Raw genomic sequence first — 21,349 nt, forward strand, 5'->3', positions numbered from 1 at the left:
TACAGATTGTTCGTTGTTCGTAAACATTTCAAGGCTTTAATTCGCAAATTATCACGTTTTTAATTTATGTATTAAGATCTTTTAAATTAAAGATTTTCTCGTAATGTTTTTCTTTCAGAATGCTGAATATCCAACCTTCAGAGTAATTTTCACTTTAAGATTAAAATATTTTTATGCATCAGAATGTTTTCGTTCTTCACACGTGAAATATTTATTACTTCCAGTTAATTATCAATTTTTTAAAGAAAAACTTTTCACTATCGAATCAAAATATCTGTGCGTGTTTGGTAGATTTGACCGATCTTGTAACCACCATAAAGAAGTAGGAAATAAATATAAATTAGGCTTTTTCTTTTTAGGATGACTATATATTGTATCTCGAGAACACAAGTGCTTAGTCTAAATAGCTTAAATATCATATTATTATATAATTATACGTATATATATTTATTATTTTTATTATATTGACCTTTCAGCCATTCCGGCTAACATCACAGAAGTTACAATAGAGCGGTGAACGTGCACTTATATTACCGCATTTAAGAATATAAAACTGACCTTTATAAAGTGACCTGTCTTTGCTGTGTTTTAGTAGACTGGTATTTTGGCATCACAAACATTTAATTTGAATCAGTGCTGCATTCAACATACCACTTGACGCACAAAAATCGATGTTTAGTTGTATTTTTTAATATTTGCTTTTAAATAAAGAAATTGAATAATCTATAATATGAAAATTGGAACTACAATCTGCAGTTTCATAACAAAGTTAATTACATAAATTTACACGATAGTAGTTCAATAAAATTTTGACTGCGAATCATCAAAACAATGACGTAGCCTTTGACCCATGACCCGTATGACAAGGATTTTAAACGAAGCCCTAGTTAAAACATGAAAAGTAGGCTTGAAGAACTTCATTCTAGGCTTATTTCCTAAACCTCATTCTAAGCCTTTTTACTAGAACGTCATCGTCAGTCTTTTTTAAAAGTACATTTTTCTACCACCAGTTTACAATTTTAATTTTGAAGACAGGCCACTTTTGAATCACTTCTCGCTCGAGCAATTAAATTTATAAACCATACTTTATATTATTTACCCCTATAATACAAAATATTGATCCGATCGAAAATGTTATATGTTTACCATTGAAAATAAATAAACAAAGTAAATATTTTTTTCACAGTTGCACTTTTATTAGAGTCTCTGAAAGTTACTTTACACTATACTTTCTGCTCTCTGCACTTCGTAAAACACAGTACCCTTTCCTGAGGTTATGTTATAAATAAGGTCTTCATGAACATTCAACATTAGCTAATACAGCTGTTAGTTATGACCGTAACTGTTAAATTTGTTTAAATATTTAACAAGAAAAATATATATATAAAAGCTAAATATGGATCTGCGTTTTGTAATAATTATTTAACAACACCAACGGGAGAAAACAACAACAACACCCAATACAGCAATTTCTTGTTTTAAATAGACTGAAGCAGTAAGTATAATACGTAATATGTAATACATGGGTTGTTCACACTTCAGACTTGAATGTCTTTAGCCAACCAAGTTATGTAGTGCCATCTTAAAGAAAGTGACCTGTCCAGTTATAGAGTAACCATACACAGTGATCTGAAGGTAAAGAAATGAATGAAAAGACGATAGAAAGAGTTATTGGTAAAGTTGTCCAAATATTACTTGGTTTTAAAACTAGATCAGCTTTATCTGTTTATTTACCATTCTTAACAAACAAGTACTTTGTTACGTTGCTTCTTCAGATATTAATTTTGTGAAAACCCGATTAAACGTGAGTCCAGTTAGAAGTCCAAGAGAACGTTAACACACAAACAGAACTAAAGACGTGAGAAGATAACCACTTTTAATATGTCTCTTTTAACGGAGATACTGTGCCACAACAAGCTAGATGTCGCTAGCGATGGTCAGCCAAAGGAACATTGTGTGGAATTTCGTTTCTCGTACATCATCTCAATAATAAGTGACGTCACGATCGACGACATATTTCGGATATGTGATGCTTACTTTCTCCTGAACGGATATCCGCCATGAATAGGGTCTTCTTGCCAGAAACGCAGGTCTATAGAAGGGATTTCTATACAAGGTAATCGCGGATTACTGTGGATAAAAACGAAATATATCAGGTTATTAAACCTCCCTATAGACTGAAAGTAAATATCTTTTTTTACAATTATTTTGTTGTTTACAAAGGGAGCGTAAAAGGTATATTATGTTTGTTGCTCATAGCTACACAATGCGCTATATATGCTCTGCCCACCACGAGTATCGAAACCCGGTGTCTAGCGTTGTGAGTCTGCAAACATGCTGCCATACCACTAGGGGGGCGTATCATTATGAACAAGTTTCGATTAAGGAAAATTACGTGCATAAAATTTAACAAATAAATAATGAAGCTAATCTACAAATCAAAATAGTAGTATAAAACAAAAAAACTATCTAATAATTACAATGCATTTTTCGGTTTGAATTTAGGGCAAAGCTACTCGAGGGCTATCTGCGCTAGCCGTCCCTAATTTAGCAGTGTAAGACTAGAAGGCAGGCAGCTAGTTATTACCACCTACCGCCAACTCTTGGGCTACTCTTTTACCAACGAATATTGGGATTGACCGCACATTATAACGCCTCCAAGGCTGAAAGGGCGAGCATGTTTCGTGCGATGGGTATGCGAACCCGCGGATTACGAGTCAAGTGCCTTAACCACCTGGCCATGTGGGGCCGTTCTATAGGTCAAACATTAAACTTTATCTGATAATAAATGTTATAGTTAGTGTGACTGTGAATTATATTTTGTTTCATGTAGATAAAAAATAACAAGTTAATATGAGAACTGACTCTGTTGCTGGTTGTAATGTAAACGTCGTATAATAATTTACAACATTTGCAGGATAAATATATTTTCATAGTTAAGTGCCACTAGTTTCTTAAAATATGTTTTACCATATTAATTAATGTAAAAAAGAAAAATACCTTTATGGACCTATGTGAAGTTGTGTGTGTAAGTTTTGGTATAATTTTCTTTATTTGACAGACATTCTTTACAAAGTTAATCTTATTTTAGTCTTTAATGTTTGTATAAAATACTTTTATTCGAGTTAAAATTATGTTTTAAACCTCATATTTGTTGATTGTTTCCTGGAGATCTAGTTTATTAAGATAAAAAAATACATAACTTAGTTATAATAATACTCACTAGATGGGGTGAGCGAGCCGCATTGCATAAAGTTGAATAGTAGGTATGTCATCGGCATTATCGCAGATAAGTTTGGACTGGTAGGATTTCTTAATCTCATGAAGTTGGTCTGCGTTTAAACAGAAATGAGGAAAATAACCAAATATATATTGTTATATTTATCGCTAAAATAGAATTAGAAAAAACAAAATTAAACAACAGCAGTTACTTTCAGTTATGAAGTGTCCGACTAAAAGTCAATATATTTAAAGAAAACAAAACAGGGTAGAAGCTAACTGACTTTAATGATGCTTTTAAAAATATTTTGAGCTGAAAACGTTTCGAAGTGCATTTGTCAAAATGGGATTATCTGGTTATTCATTCAGACTGGTTATTGTTTAATGATTAAACGTTACAACCGCTAATGTTCTTTATGCAGTTTGTAATCCTAGGGTTACTGTATTATACAGTGTAGTATGTTATCTGTCAGTCAGTCGTAGGTAATAAAATGACGTCACATAAGGGATGATTGACGTACCAGTTTGTACTGTCGTGATGCCAATAAAAAACGTGTGCATGCCGTGAATCACGAAAAGAATTATGCACTCCGTGAGCTACAACAAAGCTTGACCTTTGAACTTCAAACGTAATAATTAAAAATATTTGTTGATTTCGTTTTGTTTACTCTTGAAACAGAATACTTTCTGGGACCATGCGAATATATACCCAGTATTTTAACAACTGCTTTAACGTTTTCAGGACTTCACTACATTGTTTTTTTTTTTACCTTAATGTACACAGTACTTATATTACTAATATTTAACATTTTAACAGTAGCTTACTGTTCTTAGATCTTACATCTTTATATAACTTCCTTAATTTTCTCAGATTTACAATATTTCGTTTCAGGACTAATTTATTGTCTTTAGGGTTTAATGTACTTCGTTGTATAAATTAATAACATAGTACTTTCAGATCTCACATTATTTCTCTGTACCAATACTTTTAAGAGGGTCATTAGGACTTGTACTCGTCATATTATAACCTCAGAGAGGTATAAACCTTAGAAAGGATAATTACCAGGTGTAAACGCTGATGGAAAGCCAGAATTTTCGTACCAGTATCGATCACCTCGTCTTACGTTGTCAAATTGGCGAGCTATAATACAAGCAAAAGTAGGGCCAATCATAGCTCCCGGTAGACGGCGCTCCGAGATTCCTCCACTCCATAGATCAATGTCATCGGGATGTCTGAATTTAATGACAAATTATAAATTAATTTCATTTAGAAAGAGAATCATACACAAATAAAAATAATAATTAGGTGTCAGATAACACTTTAGCATAACGTTGTGTATATACGTATAATGCTTGGACAATACTGAAAAACGACAATAAAAGTTCTTTAAAAAATATTAATTGGGTTTAACGGATTTCGGTTACATGTATCTATTTTTAATATTCAGTAGCGCTGATGGGCCAGGTGTTTAAGGCACTCGACTCGTAATTCGAGGGTCGCGGATTCGAATCTCCGTGACACCAAACATGCTCACCCTTTCAGCCGTGGAGGCGTTATAATGTGACGCTCAATCACACCATTCGTTGGTAAAAGAGTAACCCAAGAGTTGGCTGTGGGTGATGATGACTAGCTGCCTTCCCTCTAGTCTTACACTGCTAAATTAGGGACGGCTAGCGCAGATAGCCCTCGTGTAGCTTTGCGCGAAATTAAAAAAAGAAAACTGTTTTAAGGCTGGTTTGTTATATAGTTTAAATTATGATTTATGTTACGACAAAATACACGTGTAGTAATCATTCAGGGCATATTCAGGTTTTGTGATTTTTTTAAAAATTATTTTCTAAATCGAACAAAAAACGTATTAAAGATTTAACCTCAAATAAAAACACCAAAACAAAAAACTAAATGTTAAAAATATAATTTTATATTTGTTTAATGTTATCCTATTAAAGGCCAAAAGTGTTAACCAAACCAAATCTGAAGCTTGCGAAATTCTAAAATAATAATAATAATTTTGTCAAAGACCTGGAGTTGGACTTTGTCAAGTGGTTAGCATGTCGGGCTGCGGACCCCAGGGACCATAGCGCGCGTCTCTTTGCCACAAAAACAAAAACGCGAGAGAATGGTTAAAAGAGTGTCGGCCAATTCCTATTTATTCGATTAAAATAGCCACAAATTGGCAGCGGATTTTACTGACAAACTGGCTTTTCTCTAGTTTATTAGCTCAAAACTAGATGTGGCTTGTACAGGTGAACCCTGCGTGAATATCTGGAACACACATAGTGAAAAACGTGGACTCAGTTGAACAATAGTGGTGTTGGAAATTGTCTAACCAGTTGGCAATTATAGAGTGTGGAGCTTGGAAATAACCAAAAGGTATACAATCATGATTTACTTTGTTGCAAATTGGTAAGAATAAAGCAGCGTTTCTTATAAAAACAGCTTTTGCCGTAATTATAGTTTTTGTACATTAGTTTGAATAGTTTTCATGGTGCATGGCTGTTTCTACAAGGTAACAGAGAGCTAAACTTACTTGTAAATCTGAGCGTACTTAAAAGCAGTCCCGTTGTTAAGATAGGGTTCGAGTTCTTCAAATGTTTTCGCTCTTCCCAACCCACACCAGTGTCTGAAGTCATTATAGCCTGGAATCCCTGTTTCTCGACCACGCATGATGTTGAATGCTATTAAGTCCATTCCAAACGGGTGGGGAGGTTCTTCGAAAAGATGGTTGGTCACCTGTCATAGAAATAAAAGCCACAGGATATAAAATGTCACTGTATCTCTTCTGTATACCTCAGATGTCTGGATATTAATTGGTTCTTCAAGCATGAAAAATATGATAGGCCTATCAAACCAGCGAGGTTTAAGTCACCTTGTACAATTAAAGAGTTTAAGTCACATTATGTCGATAGGCCTATCAAATTAAAGAGATTTAAGTCACATTAAACTTTTTTAAGACTATGGTATTCAACAGCATTTCCCTCCTACACAGAGAATGTTGTACTATAATCTTACATCATAGAAAGATAAACCATTTGACAAGGGACACAAACCCACACTTTGAACGAAGTGAGAAAGCTACAAATTGGATTTGAATTCCTTCGTCCAAAATTGTTAATTGTGTGTGTGTGTGTGTGTTTTCTTAAAACAAAGCCACGTCGGGCTATCTGCTTATTCCTCCGAGGGGAATCGAACCTCTGATTTTAGTGTTGTAATTCCATAGACTTATCGCTGTACCAGCGGGGGACAAAATTATTAATCCGCCCAGATACTTTTAAACCAACTTTTAAAAGCTAGATTACTATCATATTTTTGTAAAAACTAAAGCAGTAGCCACTTATCACTCGGACAGTTTGTTAGGAAGATATTATAGAGTCCATCTTTAAAGTTCTACTATTAAAATTCCGAGAACTCCGACGTTCGAACATTGACTCTTCAAATTCAATTTCAATCTGTAAAGAAGAACCTACGACTTAGAAAATGGGACATCTTACATCAAAACACCAGTTTAACAGCTATATAAATATATCGATTCTTCGCCAACAACTGAATTTTGCATTTTTTTAAATATTAGAAACATTAATACCTGTACGATTGTAAAATGGATCGCAAATTTTCCACATAAAAATATTAGTTTACAGCAAATGAATCTATCCACTGCTCCTTCAGTTTCGGACCTACAAAGAAGGCCCTTTGCATAATAAATCAAAATTTGTTTTGAAACAGCACTGATTCAACGCCCATTTATGCTCTTCGTTTTGGGGCCATTGAGGAATTACAAAAATAAGAATAAGAGGAGAGCAGCTTGGGACCTGGAGGTGTGAGGAGAGCAGCTTGAGATCTGGCAGTGTGAGGAGAGCAGCTTGGGACCTGGCAGTGTGAGGAGAGCAGCTTGGGACCTGGAGGTGTGAGGAGAGCAGCTTGGGACCTGACAGTGTGAGGAGAGCAGCTTGAGATCTGGTGGTGTGAGGAGAGCAGCTTGAGATCTGGCAGTGTGAGGAGAGCAGCTTGGGACCTGGAGGTGTGAGGAGAGCAGCTTGTGACCTGGTAGTGTGAGGAGAGCAGCTTGGGCCCTGGCAGTGTGAGGAGAGCAGCTAGAGATCTGGTGGTGTGAGGAGAGCAGCTAGAGATCTGGTAGTGTGAGGAGAGCAGCAGCAGGCCCTGGCAGTGTGAGGAGAGCAGCAGAGATCTGGTGGTGTGAGGAGAGCAGCAGAGATCTGGTGGTGTGAGGAGAGCAGCAGAGATCTGGCAGTGTGAGGAGCAGCAGCAGGACCTGGAGGTGTGAGAAGAGCAGCTTGGAACCCTGGTAGTGTGAGGAGAGCAGCAGGACCTGGAGGTGTGAGGGAGCAGCAGGACCTGGAGGTGTGAGGAGAGCAGCTGGGACCCTGGTGGTGTGAGGAGAGCAGCAGGACCCTGGAGGTGTGAGGAGCAGCCTGAGACCTGGAGGTGTGAGAGAGAGCAGCAGAGATCTGGTGGTGTGAGGAGAGCAGGTTGGGACCTGGAGGTGTGAGGAGAGCAGCTTAGGATCGGGCTGTATGAGGAGAGCAGTTTGGGACCTGGAGGTGTGAGAAGAGCAGCTTGGAACCTGGTAGTGTGAGGAGAGCAGCTTAGGACCTGCAGGTGTGAGGGGAGCAGCTTGGGACCAGGAGGTGTGAGGAGAGCAGCTTAGGACCTGGTGGTGTGAGGAGAGCAGCTTGGGACCTGGAGGTGTGAGGAGAGCAGCTAGGGACCTGGCTGTATGAGGAGAGCAGCTTGGGCCCTGGCGGTGTGAAGAGAGCAGCTTAGGATCTGGCTGTGTGAGGAGAGCAGCTTGAGATCTGGCAGCGTGAGGAGAGCAGCTTGGGCCCTGGCGGTGTGAAGAGAGCAGCTTAGGACCTGGCGGTGTGAAGAGAGCAGCTTGGGACCTGGCTGTATGAGGAGAGCAGCTTGAGACATGGCAGCGTAAGGAGAGCAGCTTGGGCCCTGGCGGTGTGAAGAGAGCAGCTTGGGACCTGGCTGTGTGAAGAGAGCAGCTTGGGACCTGGCTGTATGAGGAGAGCAGCTTGGGACCTGGAGGTGTGTGTTGTTGACTAGCTGCCTTTTCTCTCTTTCAAGGCTATCATTTCAAAATTTAGAACAGCATGGCAGAACAGAGAAGATTTTACGTATACTTTTGCGTGAAAATTCCTAAAAAATAATAGAACGCCATGATCGAAACAATTCATTTTGAATCAAGACATAATCATGATTAAAAAAACAAAAAAAAACCGTTACTACTATGAGTAGAATTTTCATCTAAAGCAAAATGAGACAAAAACTCAGGTGACAGCATATGTACCAGGAGAAACAAATAGTGGGAAAATGAGAGAACAACTCAAGTGACAGCATATACACCAGGACAAAAAAATAGTGGGAAAATGAGAGAACAACTCAAGTGACAGCATATATACCAGGACAAAAAATAGTGGGAAAATGAAAGAACAACTCAAGCGACAGCATATATACCAGGATAAAAAATAGTGGGAAAATGAGAGAACAACTCAAGTGACAGCATATATCCCAGGAAAAAAAAATAGTGGGAAAATGAGAGAACAACTCAAGTGACAGCATATATACCAGGACAAAAAAAAAAATAGTGGGAAAATGAAAGAACAACTCAAGTGACAGCATATATACCAGGACAAAAAATAGTGGGAAAATGAGAGAACAACTCAAGTGACAGCATATATACCAGGACTAAAAAATAGTGGGAAAATGAAAGAACAACTCAAGTGACAGCATATATACCAGGACAAAAAATAGTGGGAAAATGAGAGAACAACTCAAGTGACAGCATATATACCAGGACAAAAAAATAGTGGGAAAATGAAAGAACAACTCAAGTGACAGCATATATACCAGGACAAAAAAAAAAAAATAGTGGGAAAATGAAAGAACAACTCAAGTGACAGCATATATACCAGGACAAAAAATAGTGGGAAAATGAGAGAACAACTCAAGTGACAGCATATATACCAGGATAAAAAATAGTGGGAAAATGAGAGAACAACTCAAGTGACAGCATATGTCCCAGGAAAAAAAAATAGTGGGAAAATGAGAGAACAACTCAAGTGACAGCATATATACCAGGAAAAACAAATAGTGGGAAAATGAAAGAACAACTCAAGTGACAGCATATATACCAGGACAAAAAATAGTGGGAAAATGAAAGAACAACTCAAGTGACAGCATATATACCAGGACAAAAAATAGTGGGAAAATGAGAGAACAACTCAAGTGACAGCATATATACCAGGACAAAAAATAGTGGGAAAATGAGAGAACAACTCAAGTGACAGCATATGTCCCAGGAGTGGGAAAATGAGAGAACAACTCAAGGAAAAAAACAAATAGTGGGAAAATGAGAGAACAACTCAAGTGACAGCATATGTCCCAGGAAAAAAAAATAGTGGGAAAATGAAAGAACAACTCAAGTGACAGCATATATACCAGGACAAAAAATAGTGGGAAAATGAAAGAACAACTCAAGTGACAGCATATATACCAGGACAAAAAATAGTGGGAAAATGAGAGAACAACTCAAGTGACAGCATATATACCAGGATAAAAAAAATAGTGGGAAAATGAAAGAACAACTCAAGTGACAGCATATATACCAGGACAAAAAATAGTGGGAAAATGAAAGAACAACTCAAGTGACAGCATATATACCAGGACAAAAAATAGTGGGAAAATGAGAGAACAACTCAAGTGACAGCATATATACCAGGAAAAAAAAATAGTGGGAAAATGAGAGAACAACTCAAGTGACAGCATATGTCCCAGGAAAAACAAATAGTGGGAAAATGAGAGAACAACTCAAGTGACAGCATATATACCAGGAAAAAAACAAATAGTGGGAAAATGAGAGAACAACTCAAGTGACAGCATATATTCCAGGATAAAAAAATAGTGGGAAAATGAGAGAACAACTCAAGTGACAGCATATATACCAGGACAAAAAATAGTGGGAAAATGAGAGAACAACTCAAGTGACAGCATATGTCCCAGGAAAAACAAATAGTGGGAAAATGAGAGAACAACTCAAGTGACAGCATATATACCAGGATAAAAAAATAGTGGGAAAATGAGAGAACAACTCAAGTGACAGCATATATACCAGGACAAAAAATAGTGGGAAAATGAAAGAACAACTCAAGTGACAGCATATATACCAGGAAAAAAAAATAGTGGGAAAATGAGAGAACAACTCAAGTGACAGCATATATACCAGGACAAAAAATAGTGGGAAAATGAAAGAACAACTCAAGTGACAGCATATATACCAAAAATAGTGGGAAAAAAAAAAAAATAGTGGGAAAATGAGAGAACAACTCAAGTGACAGCATATATACCAGGAAAAAAAATAGTGGGAAAATGAAAGAACAACTCAAGTGACAGCATATATACCAGGACAAAAAATAGTGGGAAAATGAGAGAACAACTCAAGTGACAGCATATATCCCAGGAAAAACAAATAGTGGGAAAATGAGAGAACAACTCAAGTGACAGCATATATTCCAGGATAAAAAAATAGTGGGAAAATGAGAGAACAACTCAAGTGACAGCATATATACCAGGACAAAAAATAGTGGGAAAATGAGAGAACAACTCAAGTGACAGCATATATACCAGGATAAAAAAATAGTGGGAAAATGAAAGAACAACTCAAGTGACAGCATATATACCAGGACAAAAAATAGTGGGAAAATGAGAGAACAACTCAAGTGACAGCATATATACCAGGAAAAACAAATAGTGGGAAAATGAGAGAACAACTCAAGTGACAGCATATATACCAGGACAAAAAAAATAGTGGGAAAATGAGAGAACAACTCAAGTGACAGCATATATACCAGGAAAAAAAAAATAGTGGGAAAATGAGAGAACAACTCAAGTGACAGCATATATACCAGGATAAAAAATAGTGGGAAAATGAAAGAACAACTCAAGTGACAGCATATATACCAGAACAACTCAAGTGACATTATATATCCCAAAAACAAATAGTGGGAAAATGAGAGAACAACTCAAGTGACAGCATATATACCAGGAAAAACAAATAGTGGGAAAATGAGAGAACAACTCAAGTGACAGCATATATACCAGGAAAAACAAATAGTGGGAAAATGAGAGAACAACTCAAGTGACAGCATATATACCAGGAACAACAAATAGTGGGAAAATGAGAGAACAACTCAAGTGACAGCATATATACCAGGAAAAACAAATAGTGGGAAAATGAGAGAACAACTCAAGTGACAGCATATATACCAGGAAAAAAAATAGTGGGAAAATGAGAGAACAACTCAAGTGACAGCATATATACCAGGAAAAAAATAGTGGGAAAATGAGAGAACAACTCAAGTGACAGCATATATACCAGGAGAAAAAAATAGTGGGAAAATGAGAGAACAACTCAAGTGACAGCATATATACCAGGAAAAAAAAAATAGTGGGAAAATGAGAGAACAACTCAAGTGACAGCATATATACCAGGACAAAAAAATAGTGGGAAAATGAGAGAACAACTCAAGTGACAGCATATATACCAGGAAAAAAAAATAGTGGGAAAATGAGAGAACAACTCAAGTGACAGCATATATACCAGGAAAAAAAAATAGTGGGAAAATGAGAGAACAACTCAAGTGACAGCATATATACCAGGAAAAAAAATAGTGGGAAAATGAGAGAACAACTCAAGTGACAGCATATATACCAGGAAAAAAAATAGTGGGAAAATGAGAGAACAACTCAAGTGACAGCATATATACCAGGAAAAAAAAATAGTGGGAAAATGAGAGAACAACTCAAGTGACAGCATATATACCAGGACAAAAAATAGTGGGAAAATGAGAGAACAACTCAAGTGACAGCATATATACCAGGAAAAACAAATAGTGGGAAAATGAGAGAACAACTCAAGTGACAGCATATATACCAGGAAAAACAAATAGTGGGAAAATGAGAGAACAACTCAAGTGACAGCATATATACCAGGAAAAAAAAATAGTGGGAAAATGAGAGAACAACTCAAGTGACAGCATATATACCAGGATAAAAAATAGTGGGAAAATGAGAGAACAACTCAAGTGACAGCATATATACCAGGAAAAAAAAATAGTGGGAAAATGAGAGAACAACTCAAGTGACAGCATATATACCAGGAAAAAAAATAGTGGGAAAATGAGAGAACAACTCAAGTGACAGCATATATACCAGGAAAAAAAAATAGTGGGAAAATGAGAGAACAACTCAAGTGACAGCATATATACCAGGAAAAAAAAAAAAAAATAGTGGGAAAATGAGAGAACAACTCAAGTGACAGCATATATACCAGGAAAAAAAAATAGTGGGAAAATGAGAGAACAACTCAAGTGACAGCATATATACCAGGAAAAAAAATAGTGGGAAAATGAGAGAACAACTCAAGTGACAGCATATATACCAGGAAAAAAAAATAGTGGGAAAATGAGAGAACAACTCAAGTGACAGCATATATACCAGGAAAAAAAAATAGTGGGAAAATGAGAGAACAACTCAAGTGACAGCATATATACCAGGAAAAACAAATAGTGGGAAAATGAGAGAACAACTCAAGTGACAGCATATATACCAGGACAAAAAATAGTGGGAAAATGAGAGAACAACTCAAGTGACAGCATATATCCCAGGAAAAAAAAAAATAGTGGGAAAATGAGAGAACAACTCAAGTGACAGCATATATACCAGGAAAAAAAATAGTGGGAAAATGAGAGAACAACTCAAGTGACAGCATATATACCAGGAAAAAAAATAGTGGGAAAATGAGAGAACAACTCAAGTGACAGCATATACACCAGAAAAAAAAAATAGTGGGAAAATGAGAGAACAACTCAAGTGACAGCATATATACCAGGAAAAAAAAAAATAGTGGGAAAAAAAAAAATAGTGGGAAAATGAGAGAACAACTCAAGTGACAGCATATATACCAGGATAAAAAATAGTGGGAAAATGAGAGAACAACTCAAGTGACAGCATATATACCAGGACAAAAAATAGTGGGAAAATGAGAGAACAACTCAAGTGACAGCATATATACCAGGAAAAAAAAATAGTGGGAAAATGAGAGAACAACTCAAGTGACAGCATATATACCAAAAAAAAAAAAAATAGTGGGAAAATGAGAGAACAACTCAAGTGACAGCATATATACCAGGAAAAAAAATAGTGGGAAAATGAGAGAACAACTCAAGTGACAGCATATATATAGGAGGAAAACAAATAGTGGGAAAATGAGAGAACAACTCAAGTGACAGCATATATACCAGGAAAAAAAAATAGTGGGAAAATGAGAGAACAACTCAAGTGACAGCATATCAAGTACCATATATGAGAGAACAACCAGTGACAGCATATATACCAGGAAAAAAAAATAGTGGGAAAATGAGAGAACAACTCAAGTGACAGCATATATACCAGGAAAAAAAAAATAGTGGGAAAATGAGAGAGCAACTCAAGTGACAGCATATATACCAGGAAAAACAAATAGTGGGAAAATGAGAGAACAACTCAAGTGACAGCATATATACCAGGAAAAAAAATAGTGGGAAAATGAGAGAACAACTCAAGTGACAGCATATATACCAGGAAAAAAAAATAGTGGGAAAATGAGAGAACAACTCAAGTGACAGCATATATACCAGGATAAAAAATAGTGGGAAAATGAGAGAACAACTCAAGTGACAGCATATATACCAGGACAAAAAATAGTGGGAAAATGAGAGAACAACTCAAGTGACAGCATATATACCAGGAAAAAAAAATAGTGGGAAAATGAGAGAACAACTCAAGTGACAGCATATATACCAGGAAAAAAAATAGTGGGAAAATGAGAGAACAACTCAAGTGACAGCATATGTCCCAGGAAAAAAAATAGTGGGAAAATGAGAGAACAACTCAAGTGACAGCATATATACCAGGAAAAAAAATAGTGGGAAAATGAGAGAACAACTCAAGTGACAGCATATATACCAGGACAAAAAATAGTGGGAAAATGAGAGAACAACTCAAGTGACAGCATATATACCAGGAAAAAAAAAAAAATAGTGGGAAAATGAGAGAACAACTCAAGTGACAGCATATATACCAGGAAAAAAAAAAAAATAGTGGGAAAATGAGAGAACAACTCAAGTGACAGCATATATACCAGGACAAAAAATAGTGGGAAAATGAGAGAACAACTCAAGTGACAGCATATATACCAGGACAAAAAATAGTGGGAAAATGAGAGAACAACTCAAGTGACAGCATATATACCAGGAAAAAAAAAATAGTGGGAAAATGAGAGAACAACTCAAGTGACAGCATATATACCAGGAAAAAAAAATAGTGGGAAAATGAGAGAACAACTCAAGTGACAGCATATATACCAGGAAAAAAAAATAGTGGGAAAATGAGAGAACAACTCAAGTGACAGCATATATACCAGGATAAAAAATAGTGGGAAAATGAGAGAACAACTCAAGTGACAGCATATATACCAGGAAAAAAAATAGTGGGAAAATGAGAGAACAACTCAAGTGACAGCATATATACCAGGAAAAACAAATAGTGGGAAAATGAGAGAACAACTCAAGTGACAGCATATATTCCAGGATAAAAAAATAGTGGGAAAATGAGAGAACAACTCAAGTGACAGCATATATACCAGGACAAAAAAATAGTGGGAAAATGAGAGAACAACTCAAGTGACAGCATATATACCAGGAAAAAAAATAGTGGGAAAATGAGAGAACAACTCAAGTGACAGCATATATACCAGGAAAAAAAAAATAGTGGGAAAATGAGAGAACAACTCAAGTGACAGCATATATACCAGGATAAAAAATAGTGGGAAAATGAGAGAACAACTCAAGTGACAGCATATATACCAGGACAAAAAATAGTGGGAAAATGAGAGAACAACTCAAGTGACAGCATATATACCAGGACAAGAAATAGTGGGAAAATGAGAGAACAACTCAAGTGACAGCATATATACCAGGAAAAAAAATAGTGGGAAAATGAGAGAACAACTCAAGTGACAGCATATATACCAGGAAAAAAAATAGTGGGAAAATGAGTGAGAACAACTCAAGTGACAGCATATATACCAGGACAAAAAATAGTGGGAAAATGAAAGAACAACTCAAGTGACAGCATATATACCAGGACAAAAAATAGTGGGAAAATGAGAGAACAACTCAAGTGACAGCATATATACCAGGAAAAAAAAAATAGTGGGAAAATGAGAGAGCAACTCAAGTGACAGCATATATACCAGGACAAAAAATAGTGGGAAAATGAGAGAACAACTCAAGTGACAGCATATATACCAGGACAAAAAAATAGTGGGAAAATGAGAGAACAACTCAAGTGACAGCATATATACCAGGACAAAAAAATAGTGGGAAAATGAGAGAACAACTCAAGTGACAGCATATATACCAGGAAAAAAAAAAATAGTGGGAAAATGAGAGAACAACTCAAGTGACAGCATATATACCAGGAAAAAAAATAGTGGGAAAATGAGAGAACAACTCAAGTGACAGCATATATACCAGGAAAAAAAAATAGTGGGAAAATGAGAGAACAACTCAAGTGACAGCATATATACCAGGACAAAAAATAGTGGGAAAATGAGAGAACAACTCAAGTGACAGCATATATACCAGGAAAAAAAAATAGTGGGAAAATGAGAGAACAACTCAAGTGACAGCATATATACCAGGAAAAAAAATAGTGGGAAAATGAGTGACAGCATATAAGAACAACTCAAGTGACAGCATATATACCAGGACAAAAAATAGTGGGAAAATGAGAGAACAACTCAAGTGACAGCATATATACCAGGACAAAAAATAGTGGGAAAATGAGAGAACAACTCAAGTGACAGCATATATACCAGGACAAAAAATAGTGGGAAAATGAGAGAACAACTCAAGTGACAGCATATATACCAGGAAAAAAAAAATAGTGGGAAAATGAGAGAACAACTCAAGTGACAGCATATATACCAGGAAAAAAAAAAAATAGTGGGAAAATGAGAGAACAACTCAAGTGACAGCATATATACCAGGAAAAAAAATAGTGGGAAAATGAGAGAACAACTCAAGTGACAGCATATATACCAGGAAAAAAAAAATAGTGGGAAAATGAGAGAACAACTCAAGTGACAGCATATATACCAGGATAAAAAATAGTGGGAAAATGAGAGAACAACTCAAGTGACAGCATATATACCAGGACAAAAAATAGTGGGAAAATGAGAGAACAACTCAAGTGACAGCATATATACCAGGAAAAAAAAATAGTGGGAAAATGAGAGAACAACTCAAGTGACAGCATATATACCAGGAAAAAAAAATAGTGGGAAAATGAGAGAACAACTCAAGTGACAGCATATATACCAGGACAAAAAATAGTGGGAAAATGAGAGAACAACTCAAGTGACAGCATATATACCAGGAAAAAAAAAAATAGTGGGAAAATGAGAGAACAACTCAAGTGACAGCATATATACCAGGAAAAAAAAATAGTGGGAAAATGAGAGAACAACTCAAGTGACAGCATATATACCAGGAAAAAAAAATAGTGGGAAAATGAGAGAACAACTCAAGTGACAGCAAGTGACAGCATATATACCAGGAAAAAAAAATAGTGGGAAAATGAGAGAACAACTCAAGTGACAGCATATATACCAGGAAAACAAATAGTGGGAAAATGAGAGAACAACTCAAGTGACAGCATATATACCAGGAAAAAAAAATAGTGGGAAAATGAGAGAACAACTCAAGTGACAGCATATATACCAGGAAAAAAATAGTGGGAAAATGAGAGAACAACTCAAGTGACAGCATATATACCAGGGAAAAAAATAGTGGGAAAATGAGAGAACAACTCAAGTGACAGCATATATACCAAGGAAAAAAAAATAGTGGGAAAATGAGAGAACAACTCAAGTGACAGCATATATACCAGGAGTGGGAAAAAAAAAATAGTGGGAAAATGAGAGAACAACTCAAGTGACAGCATATATACCAGGAAAAAAAAATAGTGGGAAAATGAGAGAACAACTCAAGTGACAGCATATATACCAGGAAAAAAAATAGTGGGAAAATGAGAGAACAACTCAAGTGACAGCATATATACCAGGACAAAAAATAGTGGGAAAATGAGAGAACAACTCAAGTGACAGCATATATACCAGGAAAAAAAATAGTGGGAAAATGAGAGAACAACTCAAGTGACAGCATATATACCAGGAAAAAAATAGTGGGAAAATGAGAGAACAACTCAAGTGACAGCATATATACCAGGACAAAAAATAGTGGGAAAATGAGAGAACAACTCAAGTGACAGCATATATACCAGGACAAAAAATAGTGGGAAAATGAGAGAACAACTCAAGTGACAGCATATATACCAGGAAAAAAAAAAATAGTGGGAAAATGAGAGAACAACTCAAGTGACAGCATATATACCAGGAAAACAAATAGTGGGAAAATGAGAGAACAACTCAAGTGACAGCATATATACCAGGAAAAAAAAAATAGTGGGAAAATGAGAGAACAACTCAAGTGACAGCATATATACCAGGAAAAAAAATATACCAGTGGGAAAATGAGAGAACAACTCAAGTGACAGCATATATACCAGGAAAAAAAAAAATAGTGGGAAAATGAGAGAACAACTCAAGTGACAGCATATATACCAGGAAAAAAAATAGTGGGAAAATGAGAGAACAACTCAAGTGACAGCATATATAGGACAAAAAAAATAGTGGGAAAATGAGAGAACAACTCAAGTGACAGCATATATACCAGGACAAAAAATAGTGGGAAAATGAGAGAACAACTCAAGTGACAGCATATATACCAGGAAAAACAAATAGTGGGAAAATGAGAGAACAACTCAAGTGACAGCATATATACCAGGAAAAAAAAAAATAGTGGGAAAATGAGAGAACAACTCAAGTGACAGCATATATACCAGGAAAACCAAATAGTGGGAAAATGAGAGAACAACTCAAGTGACAGCATATATACCAGGAAAAAAACAAATAGTGGGAAAATGAGAGAACAACTCAAGTGACAGCATATATACCAGGAAAAAAAAAATAGTGGGAAAATGAGAGAACAACTCAAGTGACAGCATATATACCAGACAGCATATATACCAGGACAAAACAAATAGTGGGAAAATGAGAGAACAACTCAAGTGACAGCATATATACCAGGAAAAAAAAAAAAAAATAGTGGGAAAAAAAGAACAAAATAGTGGGAAAATGAGAGAACAACTCAAGTGACAGCATATATACCAGGAAAAACAAATAGTGGGAAAATGAGAGAACAACTCAAGTGACAGCATATATACCAGGAAAAAAAATAGTGGGAAAATGAGAGAACAACTCAAGTGACAGCATATATACCAGGAAAAAAAATAGTGGGAAAATGAGAGAACAACTCAAGTGACAGCATATATACCAGGATAAAAAAAAAAAATAGTGGGAAAATGAGAGAACAACTCAAGTGACAGCATATATACCAGGAAAAAAAAATAGTGGGAAAATGAGAGAACAACTCAAGTGACAGCATATATACCAGGACAGCATATAAAAACAAATAGTGGGAAAATGAGAGAACAACTCAAGTGACAGCATATACACCAGAACAAAAAAATAGTGGGAAAATGAGAGAACAACTCAAGTGACAGCATATATACCAGGAAAAAGAAATAGTGGGAAAATGAGAGAACAACTCAAGTGACAGCATATATACCAGGAAAAACAAATAGTGGGAAAATGAGAGAACAACTCAAGTGACAGCATATGGGAAAATGAGAGAACAACCAGGAAAAACAAATAGTGGGAAAATGAGAGAACAACTCAAGTGACAGCATATGTCCCAGGAAAAACAAATAGTGGGAAAATGAGAGAACAACTCAAGTGACAGCATATATACCAGGAAAAACAAATAGTGGGAAAATGAGAGAACAACTCAAGTGACAGCATATATACCAGGAAAAAGAAATAGTGGGAAAATGAGAGAACAACTCAAGTGACAGCATATATACCAGGAAAAAAAACAAATAGTGGGAAAATGAGAGAACAACTCAAGTGACAGCATATATACCAGGAAAAACAAATAGTGGGAAAATGAGAGAACAACTCAAGTGACAGCATATGTCCCAGGAAAAACAAATAGTGGGAAAATGAGAGAACAACTCAAGTGACAGCATATATACCAGGAAAAACAAATAGTGGGAAAATGAGAGAACAACTCAAGTGACAGCATATATACCAGGAAAACAAATAGTGGGAAAATGAGAGAACAACTCAAGTGACAGCATATATACCAGGACAAAAAATAGTGGGAAAATGAGAGAACAACTCAAGTGACAGCATATATACCAGGACAAAAAAATAGTGGGAAAATGAGAGAACAACTCAAGTGACAGCATATATACCAGGAAAAAAAAATAGTGGGAAAATGAGAGAACAACTCAAGTGACAGCATATATACCAGGAAAGCATAACAAATAGTGGGAAAATGAGAGAACAACTCAAGTGACAGCATATGTCCCAGGAAAAAAAAATAGTGGGAAAATGAGAGAACAACTCAAGTGACAGCATATATACCAGGAAAAAAAAATAGTGGGAAAATGAGAGAACAACTCAAGTGACAGCATATATACCAGGATAAAAAATAGTGGGAAAATGAGAGAACAACTCAAGTGACAGCATATATACCAGGACAAAAAAATAGTGGGAAAATGAGAGAACAACTCAAGTGACAGCATATATACCAGGAAAAACAAATAGTGGGAAAATGAGAGAACAACTCAAGTGACAGCATATGTCCCAGGAACAACTCAAAAAAATAGACAAAAAAATAGTGGGAAAATGAGAGAACAACTCAAGTGACAGCATATATACCAGGAAAAAAAAATAGTGGGAAAATGAGAGAACAACTCAAGTGACAGCATATATACCAGGACAGTGGGAAAATGAGAGAAAAATAGTGGGAAAATGAGAGAACAACTCAAGTGACAGCATATGTACCAGGAAAAAAAATAGTGGGAAAATGAGAGAACAACTCAAGTGACAGCATATATACCAGGACAAAAAAATAGTGGGAAAATGAGAGAACAACTCAAGTGACAGCATATATACCAGGACAAAAAAATAGTGGGAAAATGAGAGAACAACTCAAGTGACAGCATATATACCAGGACAAAAAAATAGTGGGAAAATGAGAGAACAACTCAAGTGACAGCATATATACCAGGACAGCATATATACCAGGAAAAAAATAGTGGGAAAATGAGAGAACAACTCAAGTGACAGCATATATACCAGGACAAAAAAATAGTGGGAAAATGAGAGAACAACTCAAGTGACAGCATATATACCAGGAAAAACAAATAGTGGGAAAATGAGAGAACAACTCAAGTGACAGCATATATACCAGGAAAAAAAATAGTGGGAAAATGAGAGAACAACTCAAGTGACAGCATATGTCCCAGAAAAAAAAAAATAGTGGGAAAATGACAGAACAACTCAAGTGACAGCATATATACCAGGAAAAAAAAATAGTGGGAAAATGAGAGAACAACTCAAGTGACAGCATATATACCAGGAAAACAAATAGTGGGAAAATGAGAGAACAACTCAAGTGACAGCATATATACCAGGACAAAAAAATAGTGGGAAAATGAGAGAACAACTCAAGTGACAGCATATATACCAGGAAAAAAAAAAACAAATAGTGGGAAAATGAGAGAACAACTCAAGTGACAGCATATATACCAGGAAAAAAAAATAGTGGGAAAATGAGAGAACAACTCAAGTGACAGCATATATACCAGGAAAAACAAATAGTGGGAAAATGAGAGAACAACTCAAGTGACAGCATATATACCAGGAAAAAAAAAATAGTGGGAAAATGAGAGAACAACTCAAGTGACAGCATATACACCAGAACAAAAAAATAGTGGGAAAATGAGAGAACAACTCAAGTGACAGCATATATACCAGGAAACACAAATAGTGGGAAAATGAGAGAACAACTCAAGTGACAGCATATATCCCAG

The 21,349-nt window shown here is 36.0% G+C and overlaps 1 protein-coding gene across 2 annotated transcripts in view; it reads right to left on the reverse strand.

The window, feature by feature from the left end:
* Positions 1–1,172: 1,172 nt before the first annotated feature.
* Positions 1,173–21,349, reverse strand: part of LOC143246675 (peroxidase-like) — a 100,779-nt gene continuing 80,602 nt past the window's right edge. For both annotated transcript variants that reach the window (XM_076493750.1, XM_076493749.1), the window contains exons 13-16: positions 5,751–5,953; positions 4,283–4,452; positions 3,224–3,332; positions 1,173–2,130 (exon numbers count right to left, since the gene is read on the reverse strand). In XM_076493750.1, the coding sequence (XP_076349865.1) occupies positions 2,034–2,130; positions 3,224–3,332; positions 4,283–4,452; positions 5,751–5,953 (579 nt within the window). In that variant the 3' untranslated portion in view covers positions 1,173–2,033. The remainder of the gene's footprint in view (positions 2,131–3,223; positions 3,333–4,282; positions 4,453–5,750; positions 5,954–21,349) is intronic.

This window comes from Tachypleus tridentatus, chromosome 3 (genome assembly GCF_004210375.1).
Source record: "Tachypleus tridentatus isolate NWPU-2018 chromosome 3, ASM421037v1, whole genome shotgun sequence".
Classification (NCBI taxonomy): Eukaryota; Metazoa; Arthropoda; class Merostomata; order Xiphosura; family Limulidae; genus Tachypleus; species Tachypleus tridentatus.